Source organism: Perognathus longimembris, chromosome 9 (genome assembly GCF_023159225.1).
Source record: "Perognathus longimembris pacificus isolate PPM17 chromosome 9, ASM2315922v1, whole genome shotgun sequence".
In the NCBI taxonomy this organism is placed as follows: domain Eukaryota; kingdom Metazoa; phylum Chordata; class Mammalia; order Rodentia; family Heteromyidae; genus Perognathus; species Perognathus longimembris.
The window spans coordinates 12123769-12150218 of NC_063169.1; the positions used below are offsets into that span (position 1 = coordinate 12123769).

The 26450-nt window shown below is 35.5% G+C and overlaps 1 protein-coding gene across 2 annotated transcripts in view; it reads left to right on the plus strand.

Moving 5' to 3' along the window:
* Positions 1–26450, plus strand: part of Sec63 (SEC63 homolog, protein translocation regulator) — a 64590-nt gene that overhangs the window by 23567 nt on the left and 14573 nt on the right. For both annotated transcript variants that reach the window (XM_048353736.1, XM_048353735.1), the window contains exons 3-17: positions 2731–2845; positions 4155–4267; positions 7166–7227; positions 7735–7793; positions 9059–9109; positions 10066–10174; positions 10813–10907; positions 11014–11146; positions 12805–12897; positions 14164–14318; positions 16682–16829; positions 19188–19270; positions 21678–21737; positions 22399–22572; positions 25766–25924. In XM_048353736.1, the coding sequence (XP_048209693.1) occupies positions 2731–2845; positions 4155–4267; positions 7166–7227; positions 7735–7793; positions 9059–9109; positions 10066–10174; positions 10813–10907; positions 11014–11146; positions 12805–12897; positions 14164–14318; positions 16682–16829; positions 19188–19270; positions 21678–21737; positions 22399–22572; positions 25766–25924 (1609 nt within the window). The remainder of the gene's footprint in view (positions 1–2730; positions 2846–4154; positions 4268–7165; positions 7228–7734; positions 7794–9058; positions 9110–10065; positions 10175–10812; positions 10908–11013; positions 11147–12804; positions 12898–14163; positions 14319–16681; positions 16830–19187; positions 19271–21677; positions 21738–22398; positions 22573–25765; positions 25925–26450) is intronic.

Consider the following 26450-nt stretch of genomic DNA (forward strand, 5'->3'; position numbering starts at 1 on the left):
GCAAGCCCTCTACCACTGAGCCACATTCCCAGCCCTTGAGACTCTTTATCTCCAATAAACTCAAAAAAGCCAAAAGTGGCACTGTAGAAGTGGTACTGTGGCTCAAGTGGTAGAGTGCTAGCCTTGAGCACAACTCAGGGACAGTGCCCAGGCCCTGAGTTCAAGCCCTAGGATCAGCAGAAAAAAGAAAAGAGAACTGAAACCTGAATAAGACCTGTCCCAGATACCCAAGGAACATGAAATGACTCAGAGGAGAAGTCATTCATGGTTTGTACTTTTTTTTGTGACTGTAACTATGGTTTCCTATTGATCTTCTCTGCAAAGATTAAGGTATATTTTTTAGAGGATGAATTATTTGCATTAGATCTTGAAGGATGAATATAGAATTTGGGTAGGTGTAGTGATGGAGCATGGGAATTTTGGCAGAAATCAATAAAAGCAAACATACAGTGGTGGGGAAAGCTATGGAACAATGGGACAAGGGCATTTATTTTATTTGAAAAATAGAGGTATTAAAGCTAAGCAGGTAGACTGGAATGGATCGTTCTAAATGGCAAGATTCATTCCAAGTAATGAAAAGTTTCTTCCCAGTTTTAAAAGCAAATCACTTCAATTTTGATTTGACCTTAAATGATTCATTTTGTATTTTTGTTTTACAAATTTTATTCAACAAATTATCACACAAGCAGTAAAAAAATAGTCATTCAATTTCATCACCTAAAGGCAGCTATCAATATGATTACTTCATCTATTTATTTTTAATATATTTTTTGATTTATAGAAATTGGATAATGTTTTACATGGTATGAAAGCTGTTTTCTCTTAAATATAGAAATGTAAGGTAGGCAGACTTTCAGAGTGAGCTTTTAGTGTCAAGAAAGTATTTCATTGTGTGGTTGTACCACTAACTCATTTGTGCAATGATCTGATATGTTTAGGTGGGTTTTTTTGCTATAATATATATGTAAATACTCATCATATACTTAATTCTAGCTTATTTCCTACTAAACTTCTGAAGTAATAATGTATGTATAGATTAAAATGGGGATGTGTATTTCTTTAAGGCTTTCTTTTTCTTTTTTCTTTTTGCTGGTCCAGGAGCTTGAACTCAGAGCCTAGGTACTGTCTCTGAGCCTATTTGTTCAAGGCTTGCACTCTACCACTTGAACCATAGCTCCACTTCCAGCCTAATTTAGGGTGGTTAATTGGAGTCTCATGGACTTTCCTGCCCTGGCTGGATTACAACCTTGATCCTCAGATCTCAACATCTTGAGTAGCTGGGATTACAGGTGTGAACTACTGGCATCCAGCTCTTTAAGTTTTCTTCTTGTTGTTGTTGTTCATTTTGGGTCCGTCATGTGGCTTGAACTCAGGGCCTAGGTGCTGTCCCTGAGCTTTTTTGCTCAAGGCTAGTGTTCTGCTACTTGGAGCAATGGCTCTCTACTTCCGATTTTTTGATGGTGGTTAATTGGAGATGAGTCTCACAGACTTTCCTGCCCTGGCTGGCTTCAAATTGTGATCCTTACATTTCAGTTTCCTCAGTAGCTAGGATTACAGGTGAGCCACCTGTACCTGGTACTCTTTAAGGCTTTTAGTACTTTTTACCATTCATCAGTTTATAATATAGAAGAATTTTTTTCTTTAGACTGGTAGTACCAGTCTTTGAAATATCATTATTAAAATGTGACACGTTTTAAACAAATGCACATCTTTGTTTTATTTTAGTTGCTTTTTGTTTTCTTTTGCCAGTCCTGGGGCTTGAACTCAGAGCCTGAGCACTGTCCCTGGCTTCTTTTTGCTCAAGGCTGGCACTCTGCCAGTTGAGCCACAGCGCCATTTCTGGCTTTTTTTGTGTATGTGGTGCTGAGGAAACGAACCTAGGGCTTCATGTATACGAGAAGAGCACTTTACCAGTAGGCCATATTCCCAGCCCTTTATTTATTTTATATGTATATATTTTGGTCGGTTGTGGGGCTTAAACTCTGGATCTAGGCACTGTTCCTGAGCTCTTCATTGAAGGCTAGCATGCTCTACCACTTTGAGCCACAGCTCCATTACCAGTTTTCTGGTGGTTAATTGGAGATAGAGTCTCATGGACATGCTGGCCTGGGCTGGCTTTGAACCATGATCTTCAGATCTCGGCCTTCTGAGTAGCTGGGATTACAGTCATGAGCTTCTGGCACCTAGCACATCCTTATGTTTTAACTACAGAATGTCTTCTTGTATGGTTTTGTCATGGTTGATTAGTCCCTTATAAATGATTTTTAATTTATTACAAATGGACATTAGCTTGTTTCCAAATATTTCTATTTGTTAATTTTTGTACAAATTGACCATTTATTTTCTTTGAACCGTTCTTTTTTTTTTACATTAACTGGATTACTGAATATTTAGTACTTATATATTTTAACTAATTTAGTGAGTCCATTGTTACCTTCTGTTTTTGAAATTATGCAGAGTAGTTGAGAAAATCTTACATGGGAGACGCTGCACAGATTCTATAGAATTCAAAGGTGAAAAATACATTATCCCTGTTGTATAGAAGTTTTGCAAGTTAGCATGTGTAGAAATTGAATCAGAGCATAGTGATAGAGAACTACTTTGGATTTTTTTATGCCTTGTTCCACAAATTAGATTCTTAAATTCATATTTATTCATACTTGTATGAATTCAAATTCATATGAATTCATATGTATTCATATTTACTTCATTTATCTTTTTCCTAAACAGGAAAATAGTTCTGCTTGCAGGGTGGGCATTGTTCTTATTCCTTGCATACAAAGTTTCCAAAACAGACCGAGAATATCAAGAATACAATCCTTATGAAGTATTAAATTTGGATCCTGTAAGTAATATTTTTATACAGTGAACATTAATTTAAAGATCTTATGAAAATTCTTAGGACCACATCTTTAAAAGAAATTGAGTCATTATCTAAAGAAATTCGGCTTTGATAAGTTAAATTTTTTGTTTGTTTTGGTTTGTCTTGGACCTGGGTTTGAACTCAGTTCCTGGGCTCTGTCCCTGAGCTTTTTTACTCAAGGCTAGTGCTCTACCACTTGAGCTACAGCTCCACTTCTGGCTTTTTTGGTGTCATGTCTCATGAACTTGCCTTCCCAGGCTGTCTTTGAACTTCAGAGCTCAGCTTCCTGAGTAGCAGGGTACAGGCATGAACCACCAGCATTCAAGAATTAAGTCTTTTTTTTATTAAAATAAAATAGGTAGATGAGTGTGGCAGTACATATCTACAATTCTAGCTACTTAGGCAGAGGCAAGAGCACAAGTTTGAGGCTAAAGTTGGTAAAGTGAGTCTGGGTAAAATTAGTAAAACCATATCTCAAGAGCAAATATGGAAACATAAAGCCTGGGACATGGCTCTGGTCTTAGAGTACATAGGCTGTGGGTGCAATATTCAGTGTACTGCAAAAAAAAAAAAAGGTACAGAGTTATCATTCTAAAGTATATATTTTTTTAAAGCTTCCAGCTTTTGATTACCATACTATTTAGGGTTTGTAAGAATATTTGAAAATGAGAAGGCAATGAGCATGTGTCTAAAAGACATCTGTATAAGATTGAACTTGATTAATGAGCTTCCATAGAAAATTAGTCTTTTGGGTGCATCATTAGAATGTTAGAATGAAATTAATGGAAGAGATCATCTAGAGAAAATCACACCATAGTGCTCAGTAAAGTAACTATATTGGGAAACATTTTTGTTAAAAAATGTGTGTGATGAAATTTATGGAACAAAATATATAGGGTGGTTAGGCATCAATGGCTCACTCCTGTAATCCTAGCTATCCGGGAGACTGAGATCTGAGCAAGATATAAAGCCAACCCAGGCAGACAGATTTGTGGGACTCATCTATAGTTAACCAGCAAAAAGCCAAAAGTGGAGCTGTGGCTCAAGTGGTAGAGCACAAACCTTGAGTGGAAAAAGCTAAGTGAGCGTACAAGGCCTTGAGTTCAAGCCCCAGTACTAGCATGCTCTCCTCTCCCCCCTACCCCTAAAAAAAAACATACACACACACAGGATGAAATATTTTTTGTCAGAATACTAAGTAGTTTATATTTCAAGTTCAAAATAGGATGAATTTTTTATTGACAGCATTTTGCTTGCTTTTATTTACACTAAGCTTTTCTTTTTTTTTTAGGGAGCAACCGTAGCAGAAATTAAAAAACAGTATCGCTTGCTGTCACTTAAATACCATCCAGACAAAGGAGGTGATGAAGTTATGTTCATGAGGATAGCAAAGGCTTATGCAGCGTGAGTACCATAAGTCCAAGTGCACATTGTAAAGAAGGGGTAGCTTTCTGTTTTTAATAAATTAACAAGGAAACCAGTGTCATATACTTTGATTAAAGGTTAACCTCATATTTTCAATATTTTTTGATTGGTATATATTAGTTAAACAAATGTACATGCAAATAAAAATACGTTAACCATATTCTTATTCACCAGGATGTTTATGAACATTATTTATGGTAGTATAGAAAGATGGCAAAGTTATATTAACTTTAGGAATGATACACGGAAATACTGTTACATAGAAAAAAATTGCTTTTGTAAAATGAGTTTTTAAAAGTTGCTAAAACAGATGTGTGCACATGCCAGTAATCCCATTACCTGGCAGGATGAGGGTGAGTTCAAAGCTAATGTGAGTTAACATGAGATAAACTGAAAGACTCTTATCTCAATAGGAAAAAAAAAGAATTGGTGATTGCTTTAATTTGATAGAATGAATATCCAAAGTGGTGCCTGTCACAGCAGTTATATGAATCAGCTTAATAAATGAGCTAGTGTCAAAGCAAGTATGCATATACAGGTTGTAAAATCAAGAGCTGTACTTTATTTTCGTAAAGTCTGAGGGTATTGTGTAGGGAACAAAGAATTTTCTTGCCACCATCAATCAAGAAGGAAGAAGAGACAATTATTTTGAGGGAAGAGTCTGTTAGAAGACTTAATATCGAGCAAAACAGCAGCTAAAGTTTTATGTTTGGTATATAACTGTACAGGGAAATCAGGGTAAAATATTTTGAAAAGTGTTCCTCAGCAGAAAACAAATCAGCACCAGTATTTATTAATCTCAAACCAAATGCTTTCATTGGCTTTTCTCTATTTTACTGTAGTCATGGATCAGATAGTATAAGTGAAGTTATAGTTCAATAAAAATCACAGATTTCAAGACAGTTGTTTTAATGAATTTGATGAGTTTAAAATTATTTTCAAATGATTAACTTTTTTGTTGTTGTTGTTGGTTGTGGGACTTGAAGTCAGGGCCTGGGAGCTGTCCCTGAATTTTTTCACTCAAAGCTAGCACCGTACCACCGTACCACAGCTCCACTTCCAGTTTTTTGGTAGTTATTTGGAGATAATTGTTTTACAGACTTTCATGCCCATGCTGCTTTCAAACTCTGATCCTCAGATATCAGCCCCCTGAATCTCTAGGATTACAGGTGTGAGCCACTGACACCTGGCTGATTAATTTTGTTTCTTTATTTGCCAGTCCTGTGGCTTGTACTCAGGGCCTGGGCACTGTCCCTGAGCTTCTTCTGCTCAAGGCTAGTGCTCTAGCACAGGAGTCACAGAGCCGCTTCCATTTTTTTTTCTGTGTATGTGGTACTGAGGAATCGAACTCAGGCCTTCATGCATGCTAGGCAAGCACTCTGCCACTAAGCCACATTCCCAGCCCCTGATTAACTTTAATAAGTGTACTTTTTGCCATTTTGTAAAAATGTCTGCATTGCACTTTCAATTGGAGCTTTGTAGAGTTTCTAAGACTGCATTCCCACCTAAGTTCTGGGAGAAAAATGTGGTTAAAAGTAGATTTGTACATGAATAGAATTTCTACTAGTTGGTCTGCAAGAATGCCTTGTTAGGCATGTGGTGTTCCTCTGTCATCGTGGCACTTCGTAGGCAGAGACAGAGGGCTCACCAGTTTGAGGCTAGCCTAGGCTACCACACCAAGATCCTTTCACAAAAAGAAAATGAGGGAAAAAGAAAGAGAATGCTGGAATGCTATCTTTGACAGTGATTTTTTTTAATGTATTTGCCTTGTCTTCTCTAACTGCATTGCACAGTTTTTGAAGGAATTGAAATTTTCTTTTAGTGCCTTTTAATATCTGCGCTGGACCCTGGTAAAAATAGCTTTTTTAATGTTAGTACTAGGGCATGAACTCGATCGAGCCTGGGAGCTATCCTTAAGCTTTTTTTTTTTTGCTCAAGGCTGGTGCTCTACATCTTGAGCCACAGTTCTGCTTCCAGCTTTTGGATGGTTAATTGGAAATAAGAGTCTCAAGACTTCACTGTATAGGCTGGATTCAAAAGGCAAGCCTTGGTTTCAGCCTCCTGAGTAGTTAGGATAACAGGCATGAGGCACTATTGGCCCAGTTGAAAATATCATTTGTTTCTGCCTGAAGCTGTTGGGCAGGTCAATGGTAATATTGTATTTAGGTGTTTAAAAATTATTTTGTGGGCTGGGAAATATGGCCTAGTGGCAAAAAGCGCTTGCCTCATATACATGAAGCCCTGGTTTTCAATTCCCCAGCACCACATATACAGAAAACGGCCAGAAGTGGCGCTGTGGCTCAAGTGGCAGAGTGCCAGCCTTGAGCAAAAAGAAGCCAGGGACACTGCTCAGGCCCTGAGTCCAAGTCCCAGGACTGGCCAAAAAAAAAAAGGAAAAAAAGCGCTTGCCTCATAAAAATTATTTTGTTGCTTTTATCTTACCTATCCTGGTAAAATGTTGTTTCAGAGTATGTTCCTAGGTCTTAGGGTCCTTGGCTTAGGAAAAATATCTGATCTTACACAATACATGTGACCTTTTGCCATAGCAATGGTTTTCCATGTGGTGGTCATTTGTTTTCTTTCATTTGAGATATTTTGAGAAATAGATTATAAGAGAAAAAGTAAAATTTCTTAATCTTTCTTACCATCCTAGAAAATTTGATGGCTTTTAAATTTCATTAGCTTGAGTTGGCTAAACTTGAAAACTCCTGGGTCAACCAGCAGTTTTTATCAAATTTCAGCATATGTATCTTGGGCCACTCCTCTCACTTTTCCTTCACAATTTATGAGAGACTTACTCTTAATTTGTATCTTCTAAGATTGTTATTGTTTTAGATGTGACTTTCTAATTTTGCTAACTTGATGTTTTTCTGCCAGTTTAACAGATGAAGAGTCTAGGAAAAATTGGGAAGAATTTGGAAATCCAGATGGGCCTCAAGGTGTGGAAAATGATGATTATAAGATATTGGTAATATTGTATATAATGAAAATAGCAACTATATTAGAAGGAATATTTTGACTTCCTTAGTTTAGGAATGGGAAAATTCTAATCAGGAATTTCGTAGAGCTAGAGCTCCCTTGTAATTTTTACATAGTTTCTTTTGTGAAGATTGGTTTGAAATGTAAAACAGATTGATTTAGGAGAAAAGGATAATTATTATCTATTAATCCTTGCTGGTTAATAGATAAGAATTGGGCATATCTGTGTTTCTTTATTGACAAAGTAGTTTATATTTTCTGGAAAGAAATTCATGTTCTTAGGTTTTTTTTCTCTGGAAATGGTACAGTTCAGATACTATTATTCCCTAACTTCGTGTACTAGGGAGCCACATAATATGATATTAAGGTTTTTGGGGGAAGGGGAAAAAAGCAGAATATTGAAATATAAATAAAATAAAACTAGACATAGAGACTCTTTGAAAACTATGATATTCTTTCTATTTTAGCCACAAGCTTTGGAATTGCATTGCCAGCTTGGATAGTTGACCAAAAAAATTCAATTTTGGTGAGTGCATTTAAATAAGACACATTGTGATGTATATGACATACTTTTTATTACGTAGTTTGTGTCTTAGTAAAAAAGAGCTTTTTACAAAGAAAGTACTAGTTTCCTGTTTTTAACTATGTTATGAAAATTGTTTTTACTTAATTGGTAAGAGAAAATAATTTGTTCCTGTTATTTGACTGCTGGTTTGGAGTAGGTTATTTAAATGTAGGGTTTTTTTTGGCCAGTCCTGGGCTTGCGTGCTGTCCCTGAGCACTCAGTGCCACTTGCAGCTTTTTCTGAGTAGTTAATTGGAGAGAAGAGTCTCACGAACTTTTCTTGCCTGGGCTAGGTTTGAACTGCATTCCTCCTATCTCAGCCTCCTGAGTAGTTAGGATTACAGGCGTGAGCCACCAGGATCCGGCTAAATGTAGTTTTGAAAGTTTTAATTTTTCTTGTTTCCTTTTGAAAGTCTTTCTAGATCAGGCCCTACTATTTGGTTTATGGAAGTACTGGTTTTGCCTTGACTTACTGTTCAGGAATAGATGATTCTTGACTTGAAATTTCTTTAGTATCTTTGTCTAGGAACTATTTTTGAAGTAGCAGAAGCAAAAATCCACAGTCTTGTAATTTTTCATTGAAAAAAGCTATTATATGACAATAAAATCGATCATCTTCAAGTGTCTATTGTTGCTGCATTTAAGTGCATTTATCATTCTTAAGGTTACTCAATGGGCATAATGAAGAAGGCATAGATAGCTAATAGTTTAGGATCAAGCAGTAGGAGAAAAAAAATCAAGAGCTAGAACTTACTAGCTATAAAATTAATGAAACAGGGTCTTGACATTTAGGCAAAGGAGCCAGCTTGTCCAAGGGCATCATATATGATTTATTTCCATGGCACTGTTTTCAAGGTGTAGATATAGGAAGTACTTGACTGGAATAAAGGACACAATTCATGAAACTTTTGCTGTTAATATAGTGTCTCAGTAAGTAGAAAATTGAAAGGTTACTTCTTATAATGGATAAGAATATAGGTTCTAGAGTTCATATCTAGCAGTGTATATTATCTTCATGGGCAAAAACTATGTAACCTATTGAGGTACTATTCACAAAAGAAAGACAATAGTATCTTTCTATATAGAGTTTGATAATAAGGTCTAAGTGAAATAATATGCATGGAGTGCTTTTAACATTACTTCTCCTTTGTAAGGCTTTGTAAGTATTTATGGGTATTGTTATAATTTACTTAATGAAGGCTGTAACATTTTTATCTTCAATTCTAGGTTTTACTTGTGTATGGATTGGCATTTATGGTTATCCTTCCAGTTGTTGTGGTAATTTCTAACTTTATTTATTAATTTATTTTGTTTTGGAGGGGCAAGTCATATTTTGGCATTCCCTGTAAGATTTTAATTTTGAATTAAGAGGCAGTCCATTGATATTTGAATTTAAGATACTTCTAATCAACTGTACTTCTATGACTTGTATTCTTTCTGATGATGGAGTTTATCTGGGTCCTGTAGTGAGCATAGTAATGAATCTGTCTTAATTTTTTCATAGGATTGTTTTGTGAAAGGCGCAATGCCTAAGTGCCTCTTCATATTTATGTAAAATAATACATACACTGAAATGAACTCCAAGATATGGAAACAAAACTTTGTTTTGTTTTTGGTGATTCTGTCTTCTTTACCTTACATGTGGTGAGGGGAAGGGCACAGAACTTGAGAAAAAGAGTGAAAAGTTCAACAATGGCGCTCACTGGGCCTTGATGAAAATGAACTATACAGCTCGTGAGTGGAGACAGAAGGAAGGGACTAGGAAACAGTGAGGGAACGGAAGACAGTGTACTCATTACCAGACTCATGTAATTGTAATTTCTCTGCATATTGCCTCTATAAGAACAATAAAATAAATTAATTAAAAAAAGATTGTCTTGTAAGAAAGTTATATGAATGAAAGTATTATCTTAATTGTAAAAATCACTCCTACATTTATTACATATTTATTAATGACATGCTTTAGCAACCAGCTAATTGTTTATAATTTTACCTTTAAATAGTTTTAACTTGAAACCTAGCACTGTTTAATCATAGGTATGTAGTAACTTGGGTTGGTGTTTAGGCTTTAGGCAATGTACTTATTTGCTAAATCAATCATTTGAAATATGTAACAGTCATTTGTTTAAAGCTTGTACTTTTATTAGTTTATAAATATGTGGAAAGTTTGACCTAAAATAAGTATGTTCTGCAACAAACTTAGCATTTATTTCTTGTTAAATTGTGTGTTAAAGGGCTCTTGGTGGTATCGTTCAATACGCTATAGTGGAGACCAGATTCTTATACGGACAACACAGATTTACACATACTTTGTTTATAAAACTCGAAACATGGATATGAAACGTAAGTAAACTTAAGTAAATGTGATATTACTCTCTGAGTCATTTATGTGTGACTGATATATTTTTAACTTCATAGTGGAGAGATTCCATTATATAGTTTTGTAGATAATCAGTTATATAGCTAAAACTAGAGGGAAATGTTAACATCTGTTATCATTTTTCTTGATTTCCATTTTCATAATTACCATTTATGCAGCTATGTGTCTTAACAGAAATTGTCTGGAAAAGCTTCATATGTATAAATTTTGAATATTACTAGGTAACACTTTTAATTCATAGTATGGTTGGTACTGCAAATTACTATCTATGCATTTATCTCATTTAATTTATACTATGCCTGTAAATACATTTATTTTAAGCTTATCTTATGTGTGCGTCAAACAGAGTTCAGAAAGTTAACCTGCCCAGTGACACACAATGTACAACAGAGGCTGGGTAATATTGTTTCTATTTTTAAAAGTGAAATATTTCTTTTTTTATGAGAGAAATTAATACTTGTCTACAGTGAAGTTCAGATGGGTTTTAGCACTTTACCTGATTAAAAAACAATTCTCACTTTAGGATTAAGGAAGTATCTCAGGAAGAGAAATATGTAAGCAGATTTATTTATTTACTTTTATATTTCTTTTGTCTCCATAGGTCTTATTATGGTTTTAGCTGGTGCTTCTGAATTTGATCCTCAGTATAATAAAGATGCCACAAGCAGACCAACAGATAATATTCTAATACCACAGGTTAGGCTAATCTTCCAATTCCGTGATGAGCAGTTAGTTACTACCGAATTGAATCCTTTTTTTTTTTTAAATGTATGTTTTCGACTGATTATTTTATTTGCTTTAGCTAATCAGAGAAATCGGCAGCATTAACTTAAAGAAGAATGAGCCTCCACTTACCTGCCCATATAGCCTGAAAGCCAGAGTTCTTTTACTTTGTCATCTTGCTAGAATGAAAATTCCTGAGACCCTTGAAGAAGGTACTTGTGATTCTAATATCTACGTAGTTTTAATGGGACTAAAGCAACAGTTATACTTAGACTTTGTGATAAACAGTTTTGTTGGTGTTCCTTTGTGCTCAGTCAGATAATTAATTGCTCAAGGACATTAAAGACAATAACAAAGAAAAAACTAAGGCCAGGTACCAGTGGCTCCTGGCTGTAATCCTAGCTATTCGGGAGGCTGAGATCCAGGGGATCATGGTTCAAAGCCATCCTGAAGAGTAAAGTATGTGAAACTCATTTCTCCAATTAACCATAAAAAAAGTTGGAAGTAGAGTTGTGGCTCAAGTGGTAGAGCACTAGCTTTGAGCAGCAAAGCTCAGGATAACACTCAGGCCCTGAGTTTAAGCTCCAGCACTAGTGTGTGTGCACATGCACGTGTGTGTCCGCACACATATATGCACACACACAAAACCCCCCCAAATTCTATATATTGCATAATTACTTCACAAAATAGTTTAATGGCATAGGTCAGTTGTTTTTGGTAAATTTTAACATCATTCCAAGATGAAAGCATATGAGAAATGTTTAATTATAGATTATAGAATTAGTTCCTAATGACATTTGTAAAAGAACTTGTAAGCTTTTTTGAGCAACAAAAATGGATTTCATAGCAAATATCAGGCCTTTTCAATAGTGGTTATTTCTATTTGATCTTTATTTTAAGCTTCATAAGTACTGAAGCCATCTCTCTGTTTAAAATAGAAACAGTTGAATGGGATAACAGTGTTTTCAGGGATGTCATCCTTAAAAAAAGAAAAGTTGTTACCTTAGAAAACATGTTTTTTCTGAATGGAATCTTCTTAACTTTTTAAGTTCCTTTAAGCTAGTAATGTAATCATACTTCTGAATATGTCATTGATGTACCTACTAATTGGTGATAGGAAGGTTGCTTTGGGTGGAATGAAGGAGCACTGTTTAGGCATTGTCACAGAAGTTGCTTTGAAATATTAGTTAGTAATTGTTGCTGATTACTGTTTGTTTTCCCCATTTTTAATCATTACCACTACTATTTTCAAATAATCATTTTTTTTAAAAGTTGAGTACCAGACTCAATGGGTGGTCTTAATAGTTACCCTGGGTTTGTGGTTTTTTTTTGTGGTGCTGGGGATTGAATTTTGGAACTCACACATGCTAGGTGAGTATTCTACCATTCAGTTATGTCTTTACTTTAGGCCAGTAGTACATACAGTATAAATTGGTGTCTGTTGCCCTCATCCTCATCTCTTTGTGTTTTTAGTTGATAATATTCTTCCTCTTCTTTAGTCTTTGTACTTGCCCATAATTAAATCTATAGGAACTAAGTTCCCAAGAAGAAAATCCTTAGTTTTCAATAACTTAAGATAAAATAAAATTTATCATTAGGAGTGTTTTAAAGAAAATAGAGAATTGATTTTCTAAGCTTTAACTTTGTAATATTAAAATTTTGCCTTTGCTACGTCTTAAGAGTAGAAGGGTTTTTCTAATTTTTCATAGTGGTTGAAGAGGAACTTCCCTTTAATCCCCCATATTCTGAGGCCATATGAAATACATGTAAGATTTAAATTTAGTATTAGCCTTAGGTTTCAAGTGCTAAAGATGTTTTAATATAAAATTAAAATGATTTGTCTTGGGTTTTTTTTTAATTGTTTTTGCAGATCAGCAATTTATGTTGAAAAAATGCCCTGCACTACTTCAAGAAATGGTTAATGTAATCTGCCAACTAATAATAATGGCCCGGAGCCGTGAAGGTGAGGAGGGAAAATGTAATTAATTATGTTTTACTTTTTCTTGCAGTCATATACAGATTATACTTGATAGCTTTAGGATTTATCAGTGCTTATTGTATTTCTACCAATTCAATCTGTTTTTAGATTTGCTCATGCTTTTTCTTATCACTTTATTGTTTACTTTGCAAAGGTTTAAAATTTCCTTTTCCTTCTGGATATTTTTGGAGCTGGTTAATTCTGTATTTTAAAAGAATATGAAATAATCCAAGTGATGTATGATGATTTATCTGATATGTAATTTTTTTTATTAAGGGAAAAGAATTGGGATTTTTTCTCTTTTTTTTTTTGTCATTAAGGAAAAGAGAACCTTAAAAAAGGAGACTGCCTGTCATTTGTTATTGGTGATGTTAGTTTTGGGCATGGTGGCAGCATATCTGATGATAACACTGTTACTGGAATAGATAAAAAGAATTTTAAAAATGTCAATGAAGCTAGGCAGTGGACATCTATAGTCCTAGTTAGTCAGGAGGCTGAGATCTGAGGATCAAGGTTTGAAGGCAGTCAGGAAAGTCTTTTAAGACTCTTAATCTACAATTAACCATTAAAAAAAAAGCCAAAAGTGGAGCTGTGGCGCAAGTGGTAGAGCACTAGCCTTGAGCAAAAATACCCCTCAAGGACAGGGCCTAGCCTCTGAGGTAAAGCCTCAGGACAGAGAGAGAGAGAGAGAGAGAGAGAGAGAGAGAGAGAGAGAGAGAGAGAGACACACACACACACACACACCATTTCTATGGAATAAGTTTTTCTGTTTTTAATAGCTGCTTTTTTCTTCTTATGAATTGTATTTCCTAAACATGTAATAACGTGAGAGAGAGAGACACACACACACACACACACCATTCCTATGGAATAAGTTTTTCTGTTTTTAATAGCTGCTTTTTTCTTATTATGAATTGTATTTCCTAAATATGTAATAACGAGAGAGAGAGAGAGAGAGACACACACACACACACACACACACACACACACACACACCATTCCTATGGAATAAGTTTTTCTGTTTTTAATAGCTGCTTTTTTCTTATTATGAATTGTATTTCCTAAGCATGTAATAACGAGAGAGAGAGACACACACACACACACACACACACACACACACACACACACACCATTCCTATGGAATAAGTTTTTCTGTTTTTAATAGCTGCTTTTTTCTTATTATGAATTGTATTTCCTAAACATGTAATAAGTCCAGCTTTGTTGTTTCTTTTTTTTGTTCTTCTTTCTAAGAAAGGGAGTTTCGTGCTCCAACTTTAGCATCCTTAGAAAACTGCATGAAGCTTTCCCAGATGGCTGTTCAAGGCCTTCAGCAGTTTAAGTCTCCCCTTCTGCAACTCCCTCACATTGAAGAAGACAATCTCAGAAGAGTTTCGAATCATAAAAAGGTAACTTCATTGCTGCTTCAAAGATAGATTTTATTTTTTAGCAACTCGTTGTAAAGTATTAGTAAAACGCTTTCTAGAGATGGTTATGGATTTTTGAGATTTATTCTAAAACTCTCTCAAGTGGTTCTGGTACCATTTTCTTTGTTAGATAGCTCTCTTACAAAATTCTGTTAGTTTAATGTTACTGTTTTGGGGGAAGTATATTTTAGCAGTCAATTTTTAATATTTTGCTCTTTGAATAACCAAAAATAGATTAATTTTCTACTTTTCAGTCATCTAGTTCTTGGCTTAAAAGGTGGACAAGTACTTGCTTTGTGTGAAGTGTTCCATATTTTTAAAAAATATTTGCTATGAAGACTTTTAAAAAAGCTGGATGATGGTTTGTTGGTTGAAAATGAATAGATTAAGTTTTCAAAAATAAATAGATCAAGTAATTATAATTTTATTTAGAAATTGTAATTTCCAAATAAAGACATCGTGTCTTTATATTGAATCATAGGAGTAGCAAAAATATGTAAATGACAAAGTTGAGAAAATATAAGAAACTAATCTGTAGGAGATTTCATACATTTTTCCATATAGTAGAGTGAGCAAAAGATAGGTATTCGAATTATTTTTTAAGGTAGAGTTAATATTAGATGTTAGTATCAGAGTTGCTCTTAGAAATTTGATGAAAATGTTGTCATAATTTAAAACTTCAAAGCAAGAATTTTGCCTACCTTATGATCTAATTTTTAAAAAATGAAGTATTAAGTAACCAGCACCAAACACCTGGAAATCAAAGAACACTCATAGTAACCATTTATTTAAGGTTGGTAGTATGTAGTATGGTAGTATATATTTTACCATATTATAGTATGGTAAAAGCATATTGCAGTGTATTAAGAAGGTATTCAAATTGATGGTATTATGTAGTATAATCCTGAAGGTACAGCTATAATTGGGAACTTTACTTTTTAAAGGTCATTTATTAAACATTTTTATTCTTAAGAGTTGAAAATATAAGTTAAAGGAGGACGACAGTTCTTAATTTGATCAAGATTCTATAATAAACATTTTCCCCTTTATTTTCTCTAATTAAAAGGTAGGTCTATAGTATTTTTTTTCTTGTTGATGTTGTTGTTTTTATTTCTCCCTGCTTTGAAATGCCTGTAATGTTAACATTTTTCTAGAAGTTACTGGGTTTTATTGTGGTCAGCATACCAATAGTTTTTTTTATTTTTTGCAAGTGTAAATTGATATAAAAGAAGTTTCAGCCAGGCGCTGATGGCTCACGTTTATTATCCTAGCTACTCAGGAGGCTGAGATCTGAGGATCATGGTTCAAAGCCAGCTCATGCAGGTAAGTCCGTGAGACTCTTATCTCCAATTAACCACCAGAAAACCACAAGTGGTTCTGTGGCTCAAGTAGTAGAGTGCAAGCCATGAGCTGAAGAGCTCAGGGACAGCAACCATGCCCAGAGTTCAAGCTCCATGACTGACCAGAAAAAGAAGTTTCTTTGTGATATTTCTGAATATGCAATTTGATCAAATTCACTCTATTAAACTTTCTTTTCTTTTTGGTCAGTCATGGGGTTTGACCTCAGTGCCTGAGTACTATACCTGAACTTTGTGCTCTAACACTTTGAGCCACAGCTCCACTTCCAGTTTTCTGATGGTTAATTGGTGATAAGAGTCTCACAGATGTTCCTCCCTGGGTTTGCTTTGAACCGGGATCCTCTGATCTCAGCCTTCTGAGTAGCTAGGATTACAGGCATGAGCCACAAGTGCTCAGCTTTATTATTCTTTCTCAGTTACTCTGCTTTTAGTCTCTCCACTTTTGAAAACAGTATTTAAGCGGGGCGCCGGTGGCTTACACCTGTAATCCTAGCTACTTAGGAAACTGAGATCTGAGGATCACTGTTCAGAGCCAGCCTGGGCAGAACAGTCCCCAGGAGACTCTTAGCTTCCATTAACCACTCACAAACCTGAAGTGGAGCTGTGGCTTGAAGTGGTAGAGCACTAAACTTGTTTGAAATAACTCAGGGACAGCATCTAGGCCCTGATGAGTTCAAGCCCCATAACCAACAAAAACAACAACAACAACAACAAGCCAACAGCAGTATTCAGTAGGTTTGTGTTTTGGTCATAGTCACTGTCCAGTGCCTTCTCTCTCCACAGCTTCAGCCAGCAGGCAGACAGCTCCATGTTTATACTCATGTCCTACCATTAATACTACTACTATTATTTTAGGTCTAGATATGAGCAGAAATGTGCTTAACTTTTTGAGCTTGACTAACCTTGCTTTATTTTCCTGCAAGTGACATAAGTCAAGCATTTTCTTTTTGTGAAAAGTTATATTTGTTTTCTTTCTTTATTCAATAGTACAAAATTAAAACTATCCAGGATTTGGTGAGTTTAAAAGAATCAGATCGTCACAGTCTACTACACTTCCTTGAAGATGAAAAATACGAAGAAGTTATGGCTGTCCTTGGGAGTTTTCCATATGTGACCATGGATATTAAATCCCAGGGTAGGTGTAAAGTTCCCCTGTTGATTGCTTAAGTCCCAATTTATTTATATTTAAACCTCAAAATTACCATGTTCCCTGCCATTTTAACAGTATCTCTTTTGGTCTATTTTAAGGGCTAATAATTATTTTTCTATTTACATAATTGCCCCAGGATCATTTTAATAGCTGAGTAACATATTAGAACGCTAATAGAATTGGGAGATTATCTGTTCCTTTTTTGTGGTGTAGTTCTGAGCTTAACATTTGAGATACTATTGTAAGAACATTCTTGTAAGCATCAGAAATATAGGGACATCTTGAAAATAATTCTGTCTTCAAAGGGTTTATCATCCAGCTGATTATTATAGTTTTAAAACCAAGTGAAGCTGCGCACTGAAGATGCACTCCTGTAACCCTACAGGATTACCTTAATATGCCTCCACATGCAGCTTATTTGTTGAAATTTTGCTACCACTTTTTGGCCCAGATGGGGCTTTGAACTGCTAGGATTGCTGGTGTGAGCCACTGCCTGGGGTGTGGTTTCTTTTGTCCATGAGTTTTTAGACTTTATAAACACTAATACAGAGGCTGCACTTAAAAGGAAATAAAATTTAAATGAAGATAGAACCGAGTAAGATTCAAATTAAAATCTAGTTTGGAATTTAGTGAAAAACTTTTTTTTTTTTTTTGGCTTGGACTCAGGGCCTGAGCACTGTCCCTGGCTTCTTCCCGCTCAAGGCTAGCACTCTGCCACCTGAGCCACAGCGCCCCCTCTGGCCGTTTTCCATATATGTGGTGCTGGGGAATCGAACCAAGAGCTTCATGTGTTAGGAGGCAAGCGCTCTTGCCACTAGGCCATACTTCCAGCCCTAGTGAAAAACTTTGATATAATTAAGGATTGTGAAAAGCATGTACTTAGAAGAATACATGTTACAAGAAATTATCCTTTAAGGATTGAGGAAAGAATACTCATTCTTAGCCATAAAACCAATGTGTCCTAGTTCATAGCACTTCCTATATACAATTTATATCTTCATTGTATTATCAAAATATGTAATGTGAGTGTTGTAGTTGGAAGGAAGAGAAGTATCCTAGAAGTAGATAAAGGACATCACATAGTAGTGTTAAGAGATGTTGAGCCGCTCCTTCCTCTTATCACTAGGGGTGTATAGAATCTCTCTGTAGGCTTTTTCTTCACTTTAAAGCATAAATTAGCATGTCAACAGCAATAAAACATCTGTATCCAATTTTTTCTCATATGTATACAACTTTGCAAAATGAAGAATGTGGATAGTTAAATGGCCCATATTAAAGAAAAGATATTGTATACTTGGTTGATTCCCAGATGTCAGACTTGGAATTTGGTAGTAGAGTTCACAGTTATATCAGTTTACGATTGTTGGTATTTAATAAAAACCAGAACCATGTGCTACACTAAATCTGTAGAACATAACAAACTTAGAAAAACTGGACATTGCTATGCGCTGGTGGCTTATGCCTGTAATACTAGCTACTCTAGAGGATGGGATCTGAGGGTTGTAATTCAAAGCTAGCCAAGGCAGATAAATCTAAGAGAGCCTTATTTCCAATTAATGAGTAAAAAACTAGAAGTGGAGGTAAGGCTCAAGTGTTAGAACATTAGCTTTGAGTGAAAAAAATAAGAGTGCAAGGCACTAATAAGTTCAAGCCCCAGTATTGGCATCAAAGCAAAAAACAAAATTTGACCAAAAATAGTGAAGAAATCTCTTACAAGAAAAAGAGAAAAAATTGTAAAAAGAGTAGATTGATTCGATAGAAAGTATGTTTGTTAAGTTTTCCTAAGTTGAACTTCAATTATAGATTTTTGGGGCATGTATGACCAGTATTCTCTTCTTCCCTCCCTCCCTGCCTCCCTCCCTCCCTCCTTCCCTCCCTACCTGCCTAGTTTTAATTATTTTTTCTTGCAGTCAAGTATTGATTTGATGAGTAAAATCTTGTAAATGTTTAAGCTTTGCTAATTTTATAATAGAGTGACAGAACTATTTTGTTAGTCCTCACATTAACATTGTTTTTAAAGACTTGGGCTTGAAACTTGGCAGTATCAATACAACTTTTGTGTGACTGGCCATTTTACTTCATTTTGGGAGGTGTATTTCTTCCTTAAAAGTGAAATTTGTATTTTGTAAAGCTATTGTAAGTATTAAAGGAATCAGTTGTTTAAGGCTTCTATTGGAGAGTTTTAAACAGAGCAATAATAATAAATTATTTTTTAGTAAGTTTAATATACAATATGCTCAAAGTACTGAAGTATCAAATTGATATGGATGAGTTTAATAATTACTGTTTACATTACCTTATAAGTTTTTTAAATTTTTATTCATTTTCTCTCTGATCTTATAGTACTGGATGATGAAGATAGTAACAACATCACAGTAGGCTCCTTGGTGACAGTGTTGGTTAAATTGACAAGACAAACGATGGCAGTAAGTAGTCCATTTGTTGTTTTATGCTTTGAAATGATATACTTGAAACTGATTCTTTTAAATATCCCAATGTATGTATACTTTTAGAATCAAATGATGTTATTATGAATCCTTTTCCACCTATCCATTTCCCTAGGGAAAAGCTTTTGTCAGCCTCAGATGACTAGAATTCAAACTTTTGTGCACCATTTAAATTATTAGGGTGTGTGTGAAGACACATACTTTTGTACTTCTTCAATTTTTGTTTAAACCCAACCATATGTATATTTATTGTATCTTAGTTTTCTCCATATCTATTACATATTTATCACTCATGATTTAAGTTTCTGATACTTTTTATTTCAACTCAATTTATCCATCTAGTGGTAGATCCTGTTCTGCTCTGGGATCTCTTACTATCTGCAGGAAATACATGCTGCACTTAAACCCTGTGTTTAAAATACCTAAAAGGAAAAGCGTATTCTGTAGTTGGTTATACCACATAAAAATATTGGTTATACCAAACAAAATGTTCTTTTTTTTTTGGGCCAATCCTGGGGCTTGGACTCAGGGCCTGAGCACTGTTCCTGGCTTCTTTTTGCTCAAGGCTAGCACTCTGCCACTTGAGCCACAGCGCCACTTCTGGCCATTTTCTGTATATGTGGTGCTGGGGAATTGAACCCAGGGCCTCATGTATACGAGGCAAGCACTCTTGCCACTAGGCCATATCCCAGCCCCACCAAACAAAATGTTAATTTTTGTGATAGCAAGTGGTACGGAAGCATTTCTGTCACTTGGATTCTGGATGAAAGGTGCCTCCTAGGAGAAGGAGAAGCTAACCCATTGTCAAAATTGGGTTTAGAACCTAAAACTAACCTTCACATACTCTGCATTCCTAGCCTATGAAACAAGCAGTAAGTTAAAACTTGGACTGGTGGTAGTTGAAAAGGCAAAACTGTCTGCATTAAGGCAAAGAATCATGTGGGGTTCCCCCCCTTTATTCTTATATAAACTGGATCATAGAGTAATTAAGTAGAAGAGTTGAACCCAGAATTATAAGTGAAGAAATGAGAAAGTAATAGACTTGGGAGCGTTAGTGGTTCAGCAAGTATTTGAGGTTCACAGGCTTTACAGATGTTTGTAGCATCTACTGAGCTCATTTAAGTTTCTGTAAAACAAGTTTCTGAAGCTGGTGGTGGGCTAAGGGTGTGATTAGCTATAGGGCATTAGCTATAGGGCATTTGCCTGGCATGTTAGGGTTTATCCCAGCAACACAAAGCAGAAAACCAAAACTGACAAAAACTCCGATGGGATCTGGTTTGGTAGGATACATCTATAATCCAGACATTAAGTTTGGGGAGGCTGACGCAGGAGGATCAAATATTCTGGACCAAGGCCTGGAGGGGAGGCATGGCTCAGCAGTAGAATACCAGCCTAATATGTGCATGACCCTGAATTTAAACCCAGTACTACTTAAAAAAAAGAAAAGAAAAAAATACAGTGTTCCAGGCAGCCTGGAGTACATAGCCAGACTCTGCTTCCAAAAGCAAGCAAGAAAGGCTGGTGGTATGCCATGGTTTAATTTAACCTCTGTTTAGACCATCTCTGTAATGTAAGTGCTTACTAATTAAAATTGTTTTTACTTGTTTATTAATTCCATGAAGTATATTAAACACAACCATATTACTTTTTATCTTCTACCATAGATTCTTACCCGGTTCTTAGTGAGATCTGACTCTTACAATCACAGCTTTTGTAATGGTAGTAATTAGATTATATTGTTGGTGCATAAGTCTTTAGGATATGTTGTCTTTAGGATTTTCTTATTGATCTCCTTAGCCACAGATCCAATGAACAGTATCACCGGCAATACAAAATAAACTAATAGTGTTCTCATTAAACTTCTAATGCTAGAAAATGTGATATAGTCAAAATATTTAAATATTCATTTGATTGCTGTTAAAATAAGGGTGAGGTTTTTAAACTGAAATGTTTATTATTTCATAATAAATTTATATACTTTAAGTTATCAAATTTAACTACACTGCATTTTTCAAAATATATTTAAGATAGTTATGAGATACTAGCAGGGTGCTTGTGGCACATCCTGTTAGCTACTCAGGAGGCTGAGATCTGAGGACTGTGGCTTAAAGCTAGCCTGGGCAGGAAAGTCTGAGACTCTTATCTCCATAAACTACCAAAACGTTGAAAGTAGAGCTGTGGGTTAAGTGGTAGAGCACTAGCCTTGAGAAAGATACCTACCTGAATGTATATACATTTAGTAATTGCTAAGTCTCCTTCCTTCCCCTCAGTTATAGCCAGCCTCACAAAGGCTAAACTAAAAGACATTTTGAAAGATGTATTTGTTCATCTATTTGGAAGATAAATTTAGGCTAACATTTTATGTTTTTTCTTTTGCAACCCCTAGGAAGTGTTTGAAAAGGAACAGTCCATCTGTGCCGCTGAGGAACAGCCTGCAGAAGATGGGGTAAACATTTGACTTTTCTTAACCTGTCTTATTTTTTTTTAAAGGTGGGAAGGGGTTTTATTTACAACACAGCTTTAATTACAACCTAAAATTCAGAACCACAATGACCCTCTACCTCTAAATACTGGCACACAACTACCTTGTCCTGGGCTAATTACCCAGAACCCAGACCTGACCTCTGAGCCTCCACTCTTAACCTCTGTCAGCCTCAACCTCCAAACCCCCCAACCTCTAGAGGAGTGAGCTTCTTTCTATTCCTCCTTCCTGCAGGCCTGGCCTCTCCTCAGGCCTCAGGCTCGGGGCTCCTCCACAGGCTTCAGGCTCCATTCCACTCCGCAGGCCTGCAGGCCCCACTCAGCAGGCTGGCTCAGCTCCCCCTCCGCCCTACCCTGCAGACACTCTGCTCTGCTCCTCTGGTAGGCACTGCCCGCTTCTCTCTCTCCTTCCTTTCCTCTCCTCCCTTTCCCCTCTCTCCTCCCTCTCCTCTTCTCCTTTCTCTCCTTCACCTGTCTTTTCTGGTAAAAGAAATGTTTTTATTTCTCTGATTAACTTAGGTTACTGTGGAAGAATAATTTGTGGAAATATTTATTTGAGCCAATCTCATGTAAGAATAAAAATGACTTCCAAATGGTCCTATTAATGTGTGTGTTGTGACTTACAGCAGAATGATGCTAATAAGAACAAGGCAAAAGGAGGATGGCAGCAGAAGAGCAAAGGACCCAAGAAAACTGCTAAGTCAAAAAAAAAGAAACCTTTGAAAAAAAAGCCTACATCTGTGCCATTATCACAGACAAAGCAACAGAGACAGAAGCAGGCTAATGGAATTGTTGGGAGTGTAAGTTCATTATCAGTGTTGTTGATATTAATAGTTACACACACATGAACAGGTACATATCTTATGTGTATAGCTCCTTGTATATATATATTTACCCATTAAACTCAAATCCAGATTTAAAAACTCTTTCCAGCACCCTAGACCTTCCTTGTATCTCTTTTCAATCAGTGACCCATCCTTTCATAACTTCAGTTCTGTTATTCTGACTGTAATGCACATAGTTTAGTTTTACCTGTTCTTGAACTTTATTTAAGTAGAATTATTTTATGTCTTGGTTGTTTTCATTTGACATCATGTCCGTCTCATTCATCTTTATGTATTGTAGTCCATTCTTTTGTGTGTAGTAATTCATTGTATGAATATACGTACTTTATCTCTGTTCTGTGCTTCACTGTTTTTAACCTCATATGAATAAAGCTATGGAATTGGTAAGATAGATGTGTGTTTGACTCGTCAAAAGAGCCTATTTCCCAAGTGTACACTCTTGCCAGCAGAATATGAGAGTTAGATTGTTCTTCATCCTTATCTTCTATTACAGCTATTTATTTTTCGCTTGAACTGTGCCAATACTGCTTTATCTTTATTTGTTTTTACCTGATGACCTACATGTACCACACTTACTAGCTAAAGTGTAGTTTAGCCTTATTTTCTCTCATGGTTAATGCTTTTGTGTTTAAAGCATCTCAGCCTACCTCAAGGAGATGGAGTAGTTTTTCTTCTAGAAGTACTTTTTCACTTACTGTTTTTAGCTCTGTAATCTTGGATTAATTAGAATGGTATGATTTATGGAATATGGGTCACTTTTTGCAGCACTATTTATGAGAAGATAATCTAATAATTGCAGTGGTACTTTATTATAAAACAGGTAACTATGGAGTTTGCTAAGTCTACACATTATCCACTCCATTCTATTTATTTTTGGTACAGAATCATACTGACTTCATTGTAGCTTTATTGTATTGTGAAATAGTCCTCCAGTGCTTGCCTCACTAATTCTTTGTTGTCTTTGCAATTTTTAGATTCTTCCATTTCTAGTTAAATATTTACAGTGAGCTTAATAATTTCCATCACAAATAGTGAATTTAGCTTATTTCATTCTATCTGTGGTTCAGTATGAGAATTGAAGTGTTACCAATATCATATCTTTTAATTCATGATCATGTTTTCTTCATTAAATTGGATCTTCCTTAATTTCTTTCAGCATTGTTTTTTAATTTCCAATGCCACAGATAGGGCACTTAGATACACACTATTTAATACTTTGGGGAGAGGGGAAATTATTGTAAAATTTCATTCTTCAGTATTACTGGTACATAAAAATGAAGTTGCTTCTTTGTATCAAGGAATCTTAATGAATTGACACATTTTAATTGTGTGTGTGTGTGTGTGTGTGTGTGTTTATTTGGCAGTGTTGGGATTTTGAACCATGTCTTCAACCTGGCGTTTTTGCTGGTTATTTTGAAGACAGAATCTCATAGGACTTTTCTACCAAGTCTGGCTTTGATCCTTTCTCTGATAGCTGGAACTTTCAGTGTAATATTGATTAGAAATGATAGAGTGAACACCCTTGACTTTTGTGATCTTAGGAAGAAAGCAAACACTTGAGCAGCCACCAAGTATGTTTTTAGCTATAGGTTTTTATTCATATTCTTTATTTAGAATAAGTTATTTCTTTCCATTTTTTATTCACTGAGATTTTTTTTTTATTTCACATGCCTTTTCTGAAATCAGTCAGCTGATAAATTTCTTTTTTTCCATTTGTTAACGTGCTGAGTTGATGAATTAAAAAATGTCTTAAAACTTACTTGTAGGGCTGGGGATATAGCCTAGTGGCAAGAGTGCCTGCCTCGGATACACGAGGCCCTAGGTTCGATTCCCCAGCACCACATATACAGAAAATGGCCAGAAGCGGCGCTGTGGCTCAAGTGGCAGAGTGCTAGCCTTGAGCGGGAAGAAGCCAGGGACAGTGCTCAGGCCCTGAGTCCAAGGCCCAGGACTGGCCAAAAAAAAAAAACAAAAACAAAAAAACTTGTATTCCTGGGTCAGATTTCATTTGGTGATAACATAGGGTTGTTTTAAAAATTTTAATGGTACTACTGTTTGGATTCTTAAATCTATTTTTATAAGAGAATATTGCTTTATTATTCTCCTTGTAATATCCTATCAGCTTATACTCACAGGTTAGGATGTATTCTTTCCCTTTTCTGGGAGTTTGTGTAAGTTTGTGTTTCATTTTTATTTGGAAGCCATTTTCTAGGGAAATGGCCTGGAATTTTTAATAGCACTTTAATTATGGAGTCTTTTTCTTTAACATATATTTGCTTTTTTCTTATTGGTTTGTAACTTTTTTCAAAGATTTGTCTTATTTAAGTTAAGTTTTTTGGGATGACATAATTCATACTGTCCTTTTTTAGTGCCTGCAGATGTGGTGTATCTTTTTTTAATTTCTAGTAGTATAATTTGTATTCTTTATCTTTTTCTTTAGCATTCTTATTAAGGGGCTTGTTACTTTTATTAATCTTAAAAAACTGTTGGTTCTGAGTTTGTCTTTTGTGATCTTTTTTTGCCAGTCCTTGGGTTTGAACTCAGGTCCTGAGCACTGTCCCTGGCTTTTTGCTCAAGGCTAGCACTCTACCTCCTGAGCCACAGCACCATGTCTGGCCTTTTCTGTTTATATGGTACTGAGGAATCAAACCCAGGGCTTCATACATGCTTGGCAAGCACTCTACTGCTAAGCCGCATTCCCAGCTCCCTGTAATTGCTTTCTGTTTTCCTGATTTCTAGCCATTCTACTTTCTTTCATCACTGTTGTTTTTCTTCTTGAAGTGAGCTAGTAGATACTTTGCCTGGGATGTTATCTTTTTTACTGCTTTATTCTCTGACAGTGACAGAAAATGATCCTAAACTCCCAAAGTGGTACTCTTCTACAAATAGCCCATTTTCTCTCCTCAAGTGAAGTATGTAAGTTATGTTTTTGGAAGCTGAGTTTTAGCCATTGTAGTATACTTTGCAAGTAGAAATAAGATGTTTTCTGCATCTTATAAGAATGCCCCCCCTTTTTTTTTAAGATTCTCTACATGTGGTAAATAATTCTGTATGCTATATTTAGTGATGGTAAGAATAAGTGTCAGTGGTTCAGGATGATAAACTCAGTGACATATTTAGAACTTTCATATTTGCCTTTTCCTCTTAGGAAGCTACAATAAAGGAGGATGAAGAAGAAGTATCTGACAAAGGCAGCGACTCTGAGGAAGAAGAAACCAATAGAGATTCCCAGAGTGAAAAAGATGATGGTAGTGACAGAGAATCTGATAAAGAGCAAGATGAAAAACAGAACAAAGATGACGAAGCAGTAAGTCTTAATGGTCCTAAAGGATTAGAATTGTGCTTCCTATGGGTTTTCTTATTCTTCGTTTGCGTGTCTGTTTACTTATCTAACACCCATATACTTTATAATTTTATTTCTAGTATATTTTATTTTTCAAATGCCAAAATTGTTTCAGACATTTTTCCAGGACTGGAAATCCTGGTTTTCTTCAGTTTACTTAAAAAAAATAAGTTTGCTAAGTACATCAGTTTGGCTTCTTAAGGAAATTTTTATTTGTGGAAATGTCTGTGGAATGAGTGAGCAAAGACAGGTGGTGAAATGGTAGCAGCTATTTAGAAGGCTTTTGTCACAGGTTCTGAGAAGTTAGTTAAAGGAAAGCTTCATACAGAATGTCACTTTGCTTTTCTTGGGCTATAAGACATTTCAGAAATAAGATGATGAGATAAAGAATTTATGGTATATGTATGTTAATTTGCAAGGAAACACACATTATAGAGAGTAAGTTTTTGGTGGAAATTCACTGCAAGTGAAGTATAACCTGATCTGCTAT